Source organism: Macaca nemestrina, chromosome X (genome assembly GCF_043159975.1).
Source record: "Macaca nemestrina isolate mMacNem1 chromosome X, mMacNem.hap1, whole genome shotgun sequence".
NCBI classification, from domain to species: Eukaryota; Metazoa; Chordata; class Mammalia; order Primates; family Cercopithecidae; genus Macaca; species Macaca nemestrina.
The window spans coordinates 111,375,151-111,389,627 of NC_092145.1; the positions used below are offsets into that span (position 1 = coordinate 111,375,151).

Consider the following 14,477-nt stretch of genomic DNA (forward strand, 5'->3'; position numbering starts at 1 on the left):
TGGTTACAAGGTTGTATACATTAGACAAAGCTCACTAAATTGTACCCTTAAAATGGGTTCATCTATATATATAGACAGATCAATCTTTCAATAAAGTTAATTAAATCAAGAAAGGAAACAAAGAGTCCTGGTTGGAAATACTTTTCTTTTTCTTTCTTTCTTTCTTTTTTCTTCTTGGAGACAGAGTGTCGCTCTATCCCCCAGGCTGGAGTGTAGTGGTGCGATCTCGGCTCACCGCAACCTCCGCCTGGCGGGTTCAAGCGATTCTCGTGCCTCAGCCTTCTGAGTAGCTGGGATTACAAGCGCCCACCACCACTCCTGGCCAATTTTTGTATTTTTAGTAGAGACGGGGTTTCGCCATGTTGGCCAGGTTGGTCTCCAACACCTGACCTCAAGTGAACCGCCCGCCTTGGCTTCCAAAGTGTTGGGATTACAGGTGTGAGCCACCGCGCCCGGCCCTGGCTGGAAATATTTTTCCATACAAGGGAAATCATTAACTTCTATGAAATAAGAAGAAGGCCGGGCGCCGTGGCTCACGCCTGTAATCCCAGCACTTTGGGAGGCCGAGGCGGGCAGATCCCCTGAGGTCGGGAGTTCGAGACCAGCCCGACCAATATGGAGAAACCCCATCTCTACTAAAAAAAAAAATACAAAATTAGCTGGGCGTAGTGGCGGGCGCCTGTAATCCCAGCTACTCGGGAGGCTGAGGCAGGAGAATCGCTTGAACCCGCCAGGCGGAGGTTGCGGTGATGGGAGATCGTGCCATTGCACTCCAGCCTGGGCAACAAGAGTGAAACTCCGTCGCAAAAAAAAGAAAAAAAGAAAAAGAAAAGAAGAAGAAAAAAACTACACTGAGATACCATTTCTTACTCTCAGATCGGTGAGGGTTATAGTGCATTCTAATACTTAATTGAATGAGCCCGGTGTTTCACCACCCTGGTTTGTTTTTGTTTTTGTTTTCTTTTAATGTGGCTTTTTCGTTTGATTCACCGTCACTCTTTCCACTCCGCTATTTTTAATTTATTGGTGGCTAAGTCCTTTACCTAACGTGACGTGCAGCATCATGATAACAAAATCAGTGTCAAACCTTAAAAAAAAAAAAAAAAAGGCCAAAGGCTTTACAAGAGGTGGGATTCCCCTTTGGGGTCTCCCGAAGGGGGGCGGGAACAAGACCGGAGCGAAGCTTCCGCTTTCATTTCTATGGTTATTAAGTTACCCTTTCTCATTAAAGGAATATCGCGGAAGGGTGATTTTCTGTCGGCAAAGACTTCCCTAACGACGAGTCCACCCATGAAACGGGGATGTAATAATGTCGTATCACAATGGGTGGCCTAAAAGAGCGCAAAAGCCAATAAGATGACTTACATTCTAGTAGAACGTTATATTATAGTTCACCTGACCAGTCAGTTTCGATCTCTTCTCTGCGTCTCCAAAATGCTGCCCTCCGGAATTAGGTTCTACCCCCTCCATTCCTGGCCAGTGGTTTGGTCCGACCTTAATACTGACAGGAGGCGCGAGCTGCGTCTGCGCAGAAAGCTGGCGGGGGGGTGGGGGGAGGAACATGGCGCAAGCTCTGTCTGAGGAGGAGTTTCAGCGGATGCAGGTGCCACTCGCGGTGGGAAAGACCACCCGGCTAGGCGACCGGGGGCGGGGTAGAGAGAGGTCGTGCCATCAGCTCTGAGAAGGGGTTGGTTGGGATGGACCCTGAGTTTATGGGGTGGGTCTGGAGAAGGGAAACTGAGGCTCGGAGTGGTGAGATTATTGGATTCCGAGATACTCTGCGGCTTTGAAGGTTGGACTCTGTTAGCATTGTGGGCGGGGGAGAGCGCCCTTAAGTAGGCGGTACCTTACTCAGACCTGGAGGGGATGAGACTTTTGGGCCCGTGCAGGGGACACCATCGGCGGGTGATGATAATGGGCTTTGAGGGAAGGAGATCCTGAGAAGGCGAAACCATTTTGTCTGGAGAGGAAGGAAGCGGGTGTTGGGTGGTTTGCGTCATGGTGGTAGGAGCCCTTGAGAGGGCAGAACCATTAGCGGGTGGGAGGTGGTAAGTTTGGGGGAGATACCACTGTGCCCGGGGATTGGGGAAAGACCCCAGATGTTGTCATTGTTCCTGGGAGGTGGAGATCTGTGCCATTGGTAGTTGGTAGTGCATCCTAAGAGGGGGCGGCACTGGGGTGAAGAAGGCCATGAATGGGTAATAACATTAATCCCATTAATTGGGGGGAGGACCAGAAGAGGTAAACGAGTGATACCTTGGACTACAAGGAGGGAAGATCACTGGGCTTTGGGGAGGCACTCCCACTTGATTCTTTTGGGGGGACTCTGAGATGCAATGAAAGGCCATAGCATTGCACTATGAATGGGCCCTTGTTGAGAGGGTTCCTCACTGGGGGGCTCTGAACAGGGTCCAGCATGGGGAGGGGAGGAACTCTGAGGGAGGACAGGTAATCCAATTGGTCCTTGAATGAGGGAAACCAACTGTCCCTGTGTGAGGGACACTGAGAATGGAAGGGCGAGTTGATTAACCCATGAATGGGGAATGCCACTGTCATCTGAAGGGGATTCTAAGTGAGTAAGAGTCATCCAACTGGCCTACCCAAGGCCTTGTAGAGGCTTACCCTGAAGGGCATAGGGCCATTCCCATTGGATCATGACTGGGGAGATCTTGGGAGTGGAAATACCCTTGAATGAGGAGCACTGATCCCACTGGGCCATGAATGAGAGAGAACTACTGGGCTTTGTTGGGGGGCAAGTCTCAGGGGGTACAAAGGGTATTCCAATTGGACCAGGACTTGGAGAGACAGATCACTGGGTCCTGGGGAGGACAGGAGCAGGAAAGATTCTGTGAAGGCCAAGCCCTCTCACTTTGAGCAGACTACCAGAGAATAGCAAGTGGAGGCTGGTGGCGTGGGAGGGAGGGAAAAGTCCTGGTGCGGGAAGGAACCGGCCTTGCTGGGTAGAACCAGCCTCAGGGTTCTACAGGGCTGGTAGGGAGGAGGATGCTTAATTCTTTTTTTTTTTTTTTGAGACAGAGTCTGTCTCTGTTACCCAGGCTGGAGTGTGCAGTGGCACGATCTCAGCTCACTGCGACCTCCACCTCCCGGGTTCAAGCAATTCTCCTATCTCAGCTTCCCTAGTAGCTGGAATTACAGGTGCGTACCACCATGACCAGCTGATTTTTGTATTTTTAGTAGAGATGAGGTTTCACCATGTTGGCCAGGCTGGTCTTGAACTCCTGACCTCAAGTGATCTGCCCACCTCAGCCTCTGAAAGTGTTTGGATTACAGGTGTGAGCCACTGCGCCTGGCACTTTCCCTTAATTCTTTTTTTTTTTTTTGAGACGGAGTCTCGCTCTGTCGCCCAGGCTGGAGTGCAGTGGCCGGATCTCAGCTCACTGCAAGCTCCGCCTCCCGGGTTCACGCCATTCTCCTGCCTCTGCCTCCCGAGTAGCTGGGACTACAGGCGCCCGCCACCTCGCCCAGCTAGCTTTTTGTATTTTTTTAGTAGAGACGGGGTTTCACCGTGTTAGTCAGGATGGTCTCGATCTCCTGACCTCGGGATCCGCCCATCTCGGCCTCCCAAAGTGGTGGGATTACAGGCTTGAGCCACCACGCCCGGCCTCCCTTAATTCTTTTTTTTGAGACAGAGTCTCACTGTGTCACCCAAGTTGGAGTGCAGTGGTGCAATCTCGGCTCACTGCAACCTCTGCCTCCCCAGTTCAAGCAATTCTCCTGCCTCACCCTCCCGAGTAGCTGGGACTACAGGTGTGCACCACCACAGCCGGCTAATTTTTTATATTTTTAGTAGAGATGGGGTTTCACCATATTGGCCAGGCTGGTTTTGAACTCGTTACCTCGTGATCCACCTGCCTTGACCTCCCAAAGTGCTGGGATTACAGGTGTGAGCCACTGCACCTGGCCCTCCCTTAATTACTGAAGGCGGCCTGGATGTATTTTGAGAGACTTGGAGGTGGGGGGACCCTGGAAAGCCCCCTGACTCAGTGAAAGTTGGGCAGAATACTTGACCCTCTTCCCTTAGGAAAGAGGGAGGAAGACAGGCCCCTACTCCCTGCTTTCAGGGGCCCCCAGGTCTGGTCAGAAAGATGGACAACACCCCTGACAGTGTGTGTTCAGTGTGTGGAGAGGTCAGCCAGGATGAGGAGGAGGAACTTTATCCTGTGGGCACGGAGAGCCAGGGAACTCACACAAGCAAGACCTTGACTGGGGCAGTGCTCTAGGGTGGCCTGAGTGCAGCATGGATTATAGTGTGAGATGGAGGGGTGAGGCTGGCTGGGGTTATAAGTGGAGCTGGAAAAGGTGAGCCAGGGTCTGAGGGCCTGGAAGCTCACTTTAGGTGTAGCACATACAGGTCTTAAGGAGTAGCTACAGAGGAACATGGAGGGCATAAGGTCTGTGGGGCTTAGGGGCTTGGTTCCCTCATGGTAGGTGTAGGGGCGCTTTCCTGACCAAGTCTTTTCCCTTCCTGCCTCCCCCAAAGGCTCAGCTCCTGGAACTCCGGACAAACAACTACCAGCTTTCAGATGAACTACGCAAGAATGGTGTTGGTGAGCCAAGAGGGCCTTATTAGATGGGGGTGGCTTTGAGGCATGGTGTCTGAGGTTTTCCCTCAGAGGCCTGGCAGGAAGGCCTTTCAGTTTCTTGCCACCTACTGAGGCTGAGTTTCCCTGCTTTCCTGACACCAGAACTCACCAGTCTTCGACAGAAGGTCGCCTACTTGGATAAGGAGTTCAGCAAAGCTCAGAAGGTACCTCCCTCCACCCATCCATCCACCTACCCATCCACCTACCCATCCACCCTTGCCTCTACCTATCTGACTCATTCATCCCTCCAGTGAGCACCTACAGTGAACCAGACTGAATGTTGCATGCTGTTTTCATGTAGTCATTTAAAAGATTCTCATGGAATTCTCTTTAGTTGGCTAATTTTACCTAATCCTGCTTAATTTATTAATTTTAATTTACTTTTAATTCATTTCTAATTTCAGTTACTCATTCTCATTCACTGACTTTTGATTAAATATTCAAATCTATCAGTAAATCTACCTTGAATCTGCCTCCCATCCTCCACTCACACTCCTGCCTTGTGCTCCTACTTCCCATCTCTGTCCTGGTCCAGTTGGGAAAATGAGAGCAAACCCACCTCTCAGATCCTCTAAAGATGAGATAGAATATAACCTAATGTGGCCCCTCAAGACATTCAAGGTTCTCCTTTGTCACTGCTCTGTCCCCATATCTAGCCATACCTAGCACAATGTTGATACATAATATGTGCTTAATAAATATTTGTTGGATGAATGAATACAGTATGCAGAAAATCCGGCAGTCAGGAAGTTGCACTGCTCTTTGGTAGGATGCTGATTCCCCTAAGCTGGCAATGCTCTTGGCTGCCCAGCAGGGGAGCGACAGTTTCCACACTGCGTGAGAGGGACAACGGAGACATGTATGGACAGATGTAGCAATGAAGCCACAATTTCTGAGCCTGGAGATCCAGCCCGTAAATGGTTAAATACCAGGGCACCTCCCTACCTCCCCCACCCCCCACCAGCCTCCAGAGTTTCCAAGAAAGGATTATTTGTGTGTGCTGGGGCCCCAGGGCAAGATTTGCATTCATTCACTCACTCACGCCTTTGGGCTCCAAATTGTCACACATGTTCTGTGGTTGAAGATGCTCCCATCCCACAACCCCCATCATCATTGTCCTCCCAAAACGCTTGGCACAGTTGTCTCCATATCCTAGTAAGGCAGTCCATCTCTGTTCACTTTAGCTCTCTTCCCACCCACCCCCACTTTAGGCACTGAGCAAGAGCAAGAAAGCTCAGGTAAGGGGATCTCTTGTGGGTGAGTGTGACTGGGAGACTGTCTTGGTGGGCTATTTCTGTATGCTGAGATTTCCTTGTACTGGCCTTTCTTTCTCTGTGTGCCCTTATGTCTGCTACTACGTCACTGCCATGTGTTGCTGTATCTGTCCTTGTTTCCCTATTTGTCTCTAACTCTGTGTCTCTTTCCTTCTCTCTCTTTCTATCCTCTTCCCTGAGTCTCTTTCTGTCTCTGTCTCTGTCTTCCTGTTCCTGTCTCTTTGACTCATTTCTCTTCCCAATCTTCTCTTTGTCTCTCCCCCTCTTGTTCCTGTCTCTGTGATTTCTTTTTTTCTGCTTTCTCTCTCTGACTCTTTGTTTCTTCCCCACCTTTCCTCTCTTCCTAACTCGTTTCTTTTCCTGACCCTTCCTTCTCTTTTCCCTGTTCTGTTCTCTCCCTGTTGATTTCTGTTTGTTCCTCGCTCCATCTTTTTCACTCTCTCCCTCCCAATCCCTCTCCCCTTTTCTATCTCTCCCCCTTTCCCCATCTCTACCTCCTCTCTCCCCCATCATTATCTTCCTGTCTTTTCTTCTGCTGTCTTCCTCCCTGTATTCCCTTCTCTCTACCTTCCCATGTCTTTATCTCCCTTTCCCTGTCTCTCATTTTATCCCTCCCTATTTCTCTTTCTCCTGTATCACCTCATTCTCTGTACCCTATGTCCTCTCCCACCCATGTCATTTTCTCCCTCTCTCTGTTTCTTTGCCCTACCTCCCTATCCTTCCTGCCCTTGCTGGAGTCCTGGCCCTTGTCTGCCACTGCAGGAAGTCGAGGTATTGCTGAGTGAAAATGAGATGCTGCAGGCAAAGCTGCACAGCCAGGAGGAGGACTTCCGTTTGCAGAACAGCACGCTAATGGCCGAGTTCAGCAAGGTGCTGGTGCCTGGGATAGTCAAAGGGGAAATGAGGGGTAGGGGCCATCTGAGCTGAAACCTAACAGCAGCAGAGAGTGATTGGATAGGGTCTGGCCCTGGAGCACTGTCCGTGGTGCTGAAACAGGTCCTGGATTGCTGCTGGGGGGCAGTAATTTGACAGATGGGGCCACTAACTCTGCTGGGATTAGAAAGCTTTGAGCCCTGAGGTCAGCTGGTTCCTGGCCAAGTCACTCCTTTTATTTGAGCTTCAAGTCTCCATGTGTATAATGTTGGGTTGATGCTATGGTGCTCCAAGGTATTGGGGGGTTTTAGGCAGAGTTCTTATGCTTAATATAGGATGGAAAAGTGTTTGGGCTTCTTCCTTTTTCTTTCTTCTCTTCATCTGACATGAGCCTGGGGTTCTACCTCTTCCAGATAATTCATCCTGGAGCTACTAATTCTATCTCTCCATTGATTTTAGTGTCCTGTCTGTTTCTAAATCTACTGGGCAGTTGGAGACATTGTCTTTTGTTCCCTCATCTATCTTCTGTATCCACAGTTAATAATTGTCTATGTTTTTAGTGTGTTTTAAGGAAAAAAGTCTCATGGCAGCAAATTTTTTTGAGATGGTGTTTCACTCTTGTTGTCCAGGCTGGAGTGCAATGGCGAGGTCTCAGCTCACTGCAACCTTTGCCTCCTGGGTTCAAGCAATTCTCCTGCCTCAGCCTCCTGAGTAGCTGGGATTACAGGCATACGCCACCATGCCTGGCTAATTTTGTATTTTTAGTAGAGATGGGGTTTCTCCATGTTGGTCAGGCTGGTCTTGAACCCCCAACCTCAAGTGATCCACCCACCTTGGCCTCCCAAAGTGCTGGGATTAAAGGCATGAGCCACCGTGCCTGGCCCAAAAATGGTATTTCTAAGGCTCCATCTGAGAATATAGTGCCTGTGACCTTAAAAAAACAAAACTGAAAATAACCTTTAAGCAGATACAATACCAGGAGAGGCAGTTGAGCAAGTAGTAGTTACCAGCAGGGACTCTGTAACCAGAAGGCCTAGATTAAAATCTTGGCTCTACCTTTTACTAACTGTAACCTTGAGGAAGTTACTTAACTTGCCTGGTTCTTGGTTCCCAAATGTTTAAAATGGAAGTCATGATAATAACAGTACCTGCCTCCTCACAGGGCTTTTGTGAGGATTAAATGAATAAATGTATGTAAATCACTTAGAACAGAGCCTTGCACATAGTATCAGCTATGGAAGCATTAGCTATAATATTATCCTTCTATTAACTCATCTTCCCTCTAAAATATTTGACTTTTTAACAGTTTTGTGGCCGGGCATGGTGGCTCACGCCTGTAATCCCAGCACTTTGGGAGGCCAAGGCGGGCGGATCATGAGGTCAGGAGATTGAGACCATCCTGGCTAACATGGTAAAACCCCGTCTCTACTAAAAATACAAAAAATTAGCTGGGTGTGGTGGCATGCGCCTGTAGTCCCAGCTACTCAGGAGGCTGAGGCAGGAGAATCGCTTGAACGCGGGAGGTGGAGGTTATAGTGAGCCAAGATTGCACCACTGCACTCCAGCCTGGGCAACAGAGCAAGACTCTGTCTCAATAAAAAAAAAAAAAGTTTTATATCCACCCTGTGGCCCTGCTTTGCCTTAGTCTCTACCACCTCTCATCTGCTGTTTCTACAGCCGCCTCCCTGGTGTCTTCACTTCTAGTTTCTTCTACTTAGTTCACACCACAGAGGCTGTTCTGACCTGCAGATCTTACGACATCACTCCTTTACATAATACATTCCAGTGCCCCCGGTCCTGTCCCTAGTTCAGAGCCCCTGGTATTCACATAACTGCTGGCTTCACCGACTGACTCCTCACTGCTTCCTGCCTCCAGCCTCCATGGTATCATGATTCTTGCAGAGTGAGGCAAGGGCAGACATTCTTCCATAAATCCAGCTTGTTTCCCGGCATCTGCCCTGGTCCAGCACTGGGCCAGTTGCAGAGACTTCCTGCATAGTCCCTTTCCTCCTCCAATTCCTCCCAGGAACTGGAAGTGCTCACAGAGAGAGCTACGTTAAACCTGCCACTACCCCTTATTCACCAAGACATTTCAGCTCAATTGTTCCTTCAACAAATAGTTACTGAGTACCCACCACATGCTCTATGTTCTGGAAATACAGTTGTAAGCAGCACAGAATGATCTTCACTCTTAGCTTACCTTCTGGGGGTGGGATGGGAGAAAGATGATAACAGTAAACAAATAATGCTAGTAGTGATAGCTGACATTTATATGGTGCTTACTTTGTGCCAAGTCCTGTTTGAAGTACTCTACATTATTCACTCATTTAATCTTTGAAATAAGCCTATGAGATATTAGTATCCCTATTTGACAGATGAGGAAAACTGAGTTCCAGGGAGATTAAGTAATTTGTCACACAGCTAGTAAAAGGCAGAGTAGAAATTCACATTCAAGCAGTCTGGTTTCAGAATCTGTGCTTGTTACAAAAGAAAATTGTGATTAGTACTAGGTAAGAAAGAAATGAACAGTGCTGTGACAGAGAGTACTGGAATTTTCTCTGTTGAGGGATACCACTTTAAAGGTGACATCTGAGCAGAGCACTGAAGGATGCAAAGAAGCTAGTTATGTGAATAACTGGATGAAAGGATTGGTGTTCTGGGTAGAAAATATTGCAGGCAGGCTCGGTGCGGTGGCTCACGCCTGTAATCCCAGCACTTTGGGAGGCCGAGGTGGGTGGATCACCTGAGGTCAGGAGTTCGAGACCAGCCTGGCCAACATGGCAAAACCCCATCTCTACTAAGAATACAAAAATTAGCCGGGCATGGTGGCACATGCCTGTAGTCCCAGCTACTCAGGAGGCTGAGGCGGGAGAATCGCTTGAACCTGGATGGCAGAGGTTGCAGTGAGCTGAAATCGTGCCACTGTACTCCAGCCTAGGTGACAGAGCGAGACTCCATCTCAAAAAAAAAAAAAAAAAAAAGAAAAAGAAAATATTGCAGGCAATAAAATAAAAATTCTCTGTAGGCCTCGATATTCTCATATGAAAATGGGGACAAGGGGCAGGGCGCAGTGGTTCACCCCTGTAATCCCAGCTCTTTGGGAGACCGAGGCAGGCGGATCACAAGGTCAGGAGATCGAGACCATCCTGGCTAATACGGTGAAACCCCATCTCTACTAAAAATACAAAAAATGAGCCGAGCGTGGTGGCAGGCGCCTGTAGTCCCAGCTACTCGGGAGGCTGAGGCAGGAGAATGGGGTGCACCTGGGGGGCGGAGCTTGCAGTGAGCCGAGATCGTGTCACTGCACTCCAGCCTGGGCGACAGAGCGAGACTCCATCTCAAAAAAAAAGAAAATGGGGACAAGGGATTTTCTCAGGACTGCTTTGAGAAGTGTACTTTAAGGCCGGGCGTGGTGGCTCAAGCCTGTAATCCCAGCACTTTGGGAGGCCGAGGCGGGTGGATCACGAGGTCAGGAGATCGAGACCATCCTGGCGAACACGGTGAAACCCCGTCTCTACTAAAAAAAAAATACAAAAAACTAGCCGGGTGAGTTGGCGGGCGCCTGTAATCCCAGTTACTCGGGAGGCTGAGGCAGGAGAATGGCGTAAACCCGGGAGGCGGAGCTTGCAGTGAGCTGAGATCCGGCCACTGCACCCCAGCCTGGGCAACAGCACGAGACTCCGTCTCAAAAAAAAAAAAAAAAAAAAAAAAAAAAAAAAAAAAAAAGAGAAGTGTACTTTAGCCAGGAATTGGGCAGAGGTCTGGCTTAGTTTTATTGGCATTGTATACGTCTCCAAGACTAACGGCTGGCAATGCAGGAGCTGTCATCAGTGTTGGCCCTGGAAATGACCTGCAAGCTCTTTGTGGTGCTTAGGATGAGAGGGAGCTAACTCTGGGCCCAGGATCCAGCCCTCCACAGAAGAGGGGTGGCAGTGAGGCTGTCTATAGGACTAACAACCTCCAGAGGAGCCTGAGGTCTTGGATTGCATCTCTGAGGTTGGAAGTAGGAAGAGGAAAATGGTTTTTGGTGTCCTCATACTTGGTATGCTCTTGGTATTTTCTGACTCTGCCACTTAAAAGATGTGTGAATTTGAAATTGTTTAACATCTCTGTGCCTCAATGTCCTTATTTGTAAAGTGGGAGGGCACCTACATCATAGGGTCATTATGGGAATTGAGTGAATTGTAAAGTACATGGACAAATGCTATGTAGGTTTCAGCAAATACTGTTCTGATTCTCTGCTTCTCTGCCCCTTCTCTTCCTCTGTTCAGCTCTGCAGCCAGATGGAACAGCTGGAGCGAGAGAACCAGCAACTGAAGGAGGGGGCTGCAGGAGCAGGGGTTGCCCAAGCTGGGCCCCTCGTGGATGGGGAGCTGCTGAGGCTGCAGGCTGAAAACACAGCCTTGCAGAAGAACGTGGCAGGTGCATAGAGGCCCTCCTGGGGATGCGGGGACCTTGGGGCTTGAGTAGGGCAAGAAAGGCTGTCATCCTCTCAGGGGGAGGAGAAGGGCTTCAGAAATAGAGTTGGCCCATGCCCTGTGTGGCTTTGGACAAGCCATTTCACCTCTCTGAGCCAAAGCCTTGTCATCTACACAGTTCATGTAGTGATGTCTGTCACCCAGAAGATTGTAGTAGAGATAAAAGGTAATATCATTCTGCATTAGTTCAGTGTCTGATACCTAGCAGATGTTACAGATTAGCAGCTTGAATGTCAAAAAGGAGATATTTGCTAAGTGGAAAAAGTGAATGGAGTGTTGGGAAGATTCTGAGCCCAGATTGTAAGTGGGGTCTGGGATGAAAGCTGAAAGAAAGCTTGATAGAGTGTGGGAGCATGTGGTATGTGGAACTTTGGAGAGCAGCTGGGACGTCTGTGGTGGTGGGTGCTGGTTCCATGACTAGGAGGGAGACTTAGTAGAATGTGGGTGGGAATTAGGAGGCTCTAGGAGGGATTCAGCTATAAGTCAATGGTGGCACATGGTGGGCATGGCCTTCAAGGGCTATGGGTGGGGCTTGAAGGATTGAGAATGGGATTTGTGAAACCAGCTTGGGCTAATAGTAAACAGAATCTTAGTGGTTGATAGGGCTTAAAATATTTGTGAGAGACTGGGCACAGTGGCTCATACCTGTGATTCAAGCACTCTGGGAGGCCGAGGCAGAAGGATCTCTTGAGGCTAGGAGTTCAAGACCAGTCTGGGCAACATAGCAGGACCTTGTGTGTACTAAAAATAAAATAGGCCAGGCGCGGTGGCTCACACCTGTAATCCTAGCACTTTGGGAGGCCAAGGTGGGCAGATCGCCTGAGGTCAGAAGTTCAAGACCAACCTGGCCAACATGGCGAAACCCTGTTTCTATTAAAAATACAATAATTAGCCAGGTTTGGTGGAGCATGCCTGTAATTCCAGCTACTTGGGAGGCTGAGGCAGAAGAATCACTTGAACCTAGGAGGCAGAGTTTGCAGTGAGCCGAGATCACACCACTGTACTCCAGCCTGGGTGACAGAGAGAGACTCCATCTCAAGAAAATAAACAAATAAATAAATAATAAAATAAAAAAATTAAACGGGCATGGTGTGCACTTGTAGTCCCAGCTCCTTGGGAGGATCGCTTGAGCCCAGGAGTTGGAGGTTGCAGCGAGCTATGATTGCACCACTGCACACCAGCCTGGGCAACAGAGCAAGACTGTCTAGGGAAAAAGTTTTTTTTTGAGATGGAGTCTCGCTCTGTCACCCAGGCTGGAGTGCAATGGCTCGATCTCGGCTCAATGCAACCTCTGCCTCCTGGGTTCAAGCGATTCTCCTGCCTCGGCCCCATGAGTAGCTGGGATTACAGGCGCGTTCGCTACCACACCCGCCTAATTTTTGTATTTTTAGTAGAGACTGGGTTTCACCATGTTGGTCAGGCTGGTCTTGAACTCCTGACCTCGTGATCCGCCCGCCTTGGCCTCCCAAAGTGCTGGGATTACAGGCGTGAGCCACCGTGCCTGGCCAGGGAAAAAGATTTTTGGGGGAGGCTGAGACGGGAGGATTGCTTGAGCTCAGGAGTTCAAGACCAGCCTGGGCAATGTAGTAAGACCTTGTCTCTACAATAACTCAAAGAATTAGCCCGGGGTGATGGCACACACCTCTGATCCCAGCTACTTGGGGGAGTGAGGTGGGAGAATCACTTGAGCCCAGGAGGTCAAGGCTGCAGTGAACCGTAATCATTCCACTGCACTCCAGCCTGGGTGACATAGCAAGTCCCTGTCTCAAAAAAAAAAAAAAAAAAAAAAAATGTTAGAGGCATGGATAGAGCTGAACCTTCGTCTTTTATGCATGTGGTCATTTGGCGCAGGGACTCTGCCACCTGAGGGGTTGAAGGCCAGTTCTCCCTCTGTTCGACGCATGGCAAGAGACTTCAGAGACCATCTCATCCATAATATATCCCTGTTCTACTCACCAGCCCTGCAGGAACGCTACGGGAAAGAAGCCGGGAAGTCCTTAGCTGTCAGTGAGGGCCAGGGGGACCCCCCAGGGGGTCCAGCCCCCACCGTCCTGGCCCCCATGCCGTTGGCAGAGGTGGAGCTGAAATGGGAAATGGAGAAAGAGGAGAAGAGATTGCTCTGGGAGCAGCTGCAAGGCTTAGAGGTGAATCTGGGTCTGTTGGAGCTGGAGACAGAAGGCAGGGCAGATGTTCTACCTCTGTCTATAGTCCCACAGAGATGGCTGTGATATCACACCATCTTGTGGGCTGATGGGGTGAGGGAGGCAGATGGGCAGGGGAAGGCTTCTCCCTGTCCTTGCTGACAACAACCCTCCCATCCCTCATCCTTCCCTGCAGAGCTCAAAGCAGGCCGAAACATCCAGGCTGCAGGAGGAACTTGCTAAGGTGCGGCTGCTTGGCTCTTTCCCATTTTACTCCCAATCTGCTGGATTCTTTCCCATTCCATTCCCAATCCTAGGGCAGAAGGGGCATTGTACCCCATCAAAGCCTAGGTTTCATCATCTGTGAAATGGAGAGACTCACACCTATGTCTCAGTTACTTTCAGTATGGAATGGGCTAATGTGGTCCCACTATATCTTGTGTATGATAAGTTTCATCCCATCCATCTCCTCTCGGCTTTGCCCATTCACTCATTCATTCATTCATGCAAGCATTTACAGACTCCTGACTCTTATCTTAGGACCTGGAGACCTAGGGATGAGGCACCCAGTCTAGCCATTCTATAACATGGCCATTGGCCACTATTTTGGGAGCATAAATACTGGGCTTTGGAGCCTGAAGGATCTGGGTGGAGATAATACTGTTGTTGCTGACCAGCTGGGCAACCAAAGACTCAGTTTCCCCATTTGTAAAATGTACTACTCACTTCTCAGGGCTATTTTGAGGATTCCACAAGATAACATAAGTAAATCCTGGCTTCCAAAAAGGACTTCATAAGAAGTGTCTATATTGGCCGGGCGCGGTGGCTCAAGTCTGTAATCCCAGCACTTTGGGAGGCCGAGATGGGCGGATCACGAGGTCAGGAGATCGAGACCATCCTGTCTAACACGGTGAAACCCCGTCTCTACTAAAAATACAAAAAAACTAGCCGGGCGAGGTGGTGGGCGCCTGTAGTCCCAGCTACTCGGGAGGCTGAGGCAGGAGAATGGCATAAACCCAGGAGGCGGAGCTTGCAGTGAGCTGAGATCCGGCCACTGAACTCCAGCCTGGGAGACAGAGTGAGACTCCGTCTCAAAAAAAAAAAAAA

At 49.4% G+C, this 14,477-nt stretch overlaps 1 protein-coding gene across 5 annotated transcripts in view; it reads left to right on the forward strand.

The window, feature by feature from the left end:
* Positions 1 to 1,499: 1,499 nt before the first annotated feature.
* LOC105493916 (GRIP1 associated protein 1) overlaps positions 1,500 to 14,477 on the forward strand; it is a 30,431-nt gene continuing 17,453 nt past the window's right edge. For 2 of the 5 annotated variants that reach the window (XM_071088986.1, XM_071088987.1), the window contains exons 1-8: positions 1,500 to 1,603; positions 4,502 to 4,568; positions 4,707 to 4,768; positions 5,816 to 5,842; positions 6,641 to 6,748; positions 11,023 to 11,173; positions 13,189 to 13,373; positions 13,567 to 13,614. In XM_071088986.1, the coding sequence (XP_070945087.1) occupies positions 1,562 to 1,603; positions 4,502 to 4,568; positions 4,707 to 4,768; positions 5,816 to 5,842; positions 6,641 to 6,748; positions 11,023 to 11,173; positions 13,189 to 13,373; positions 13,567 to 13,614 (690 nt within the window). In that variant the 5' untranslated portion in view covers positions 1,500 to 1,561. The remainder of the gene's footprint in view (positions 1,604 to 4,501; positions 4,569 to 4,706; positions 4,769 to 5,815; positions 5,843 to 6,640; positions 6,749 to 11,022; positions 11,174 to 13,188; positions 13,374 to 13,566; positions 13,615 to 14,477) is intronic. The other 3 variants (XM_011761905.3, XM_011761906.2, XM_071088989.1) reach the window with 2 other exon arrangements.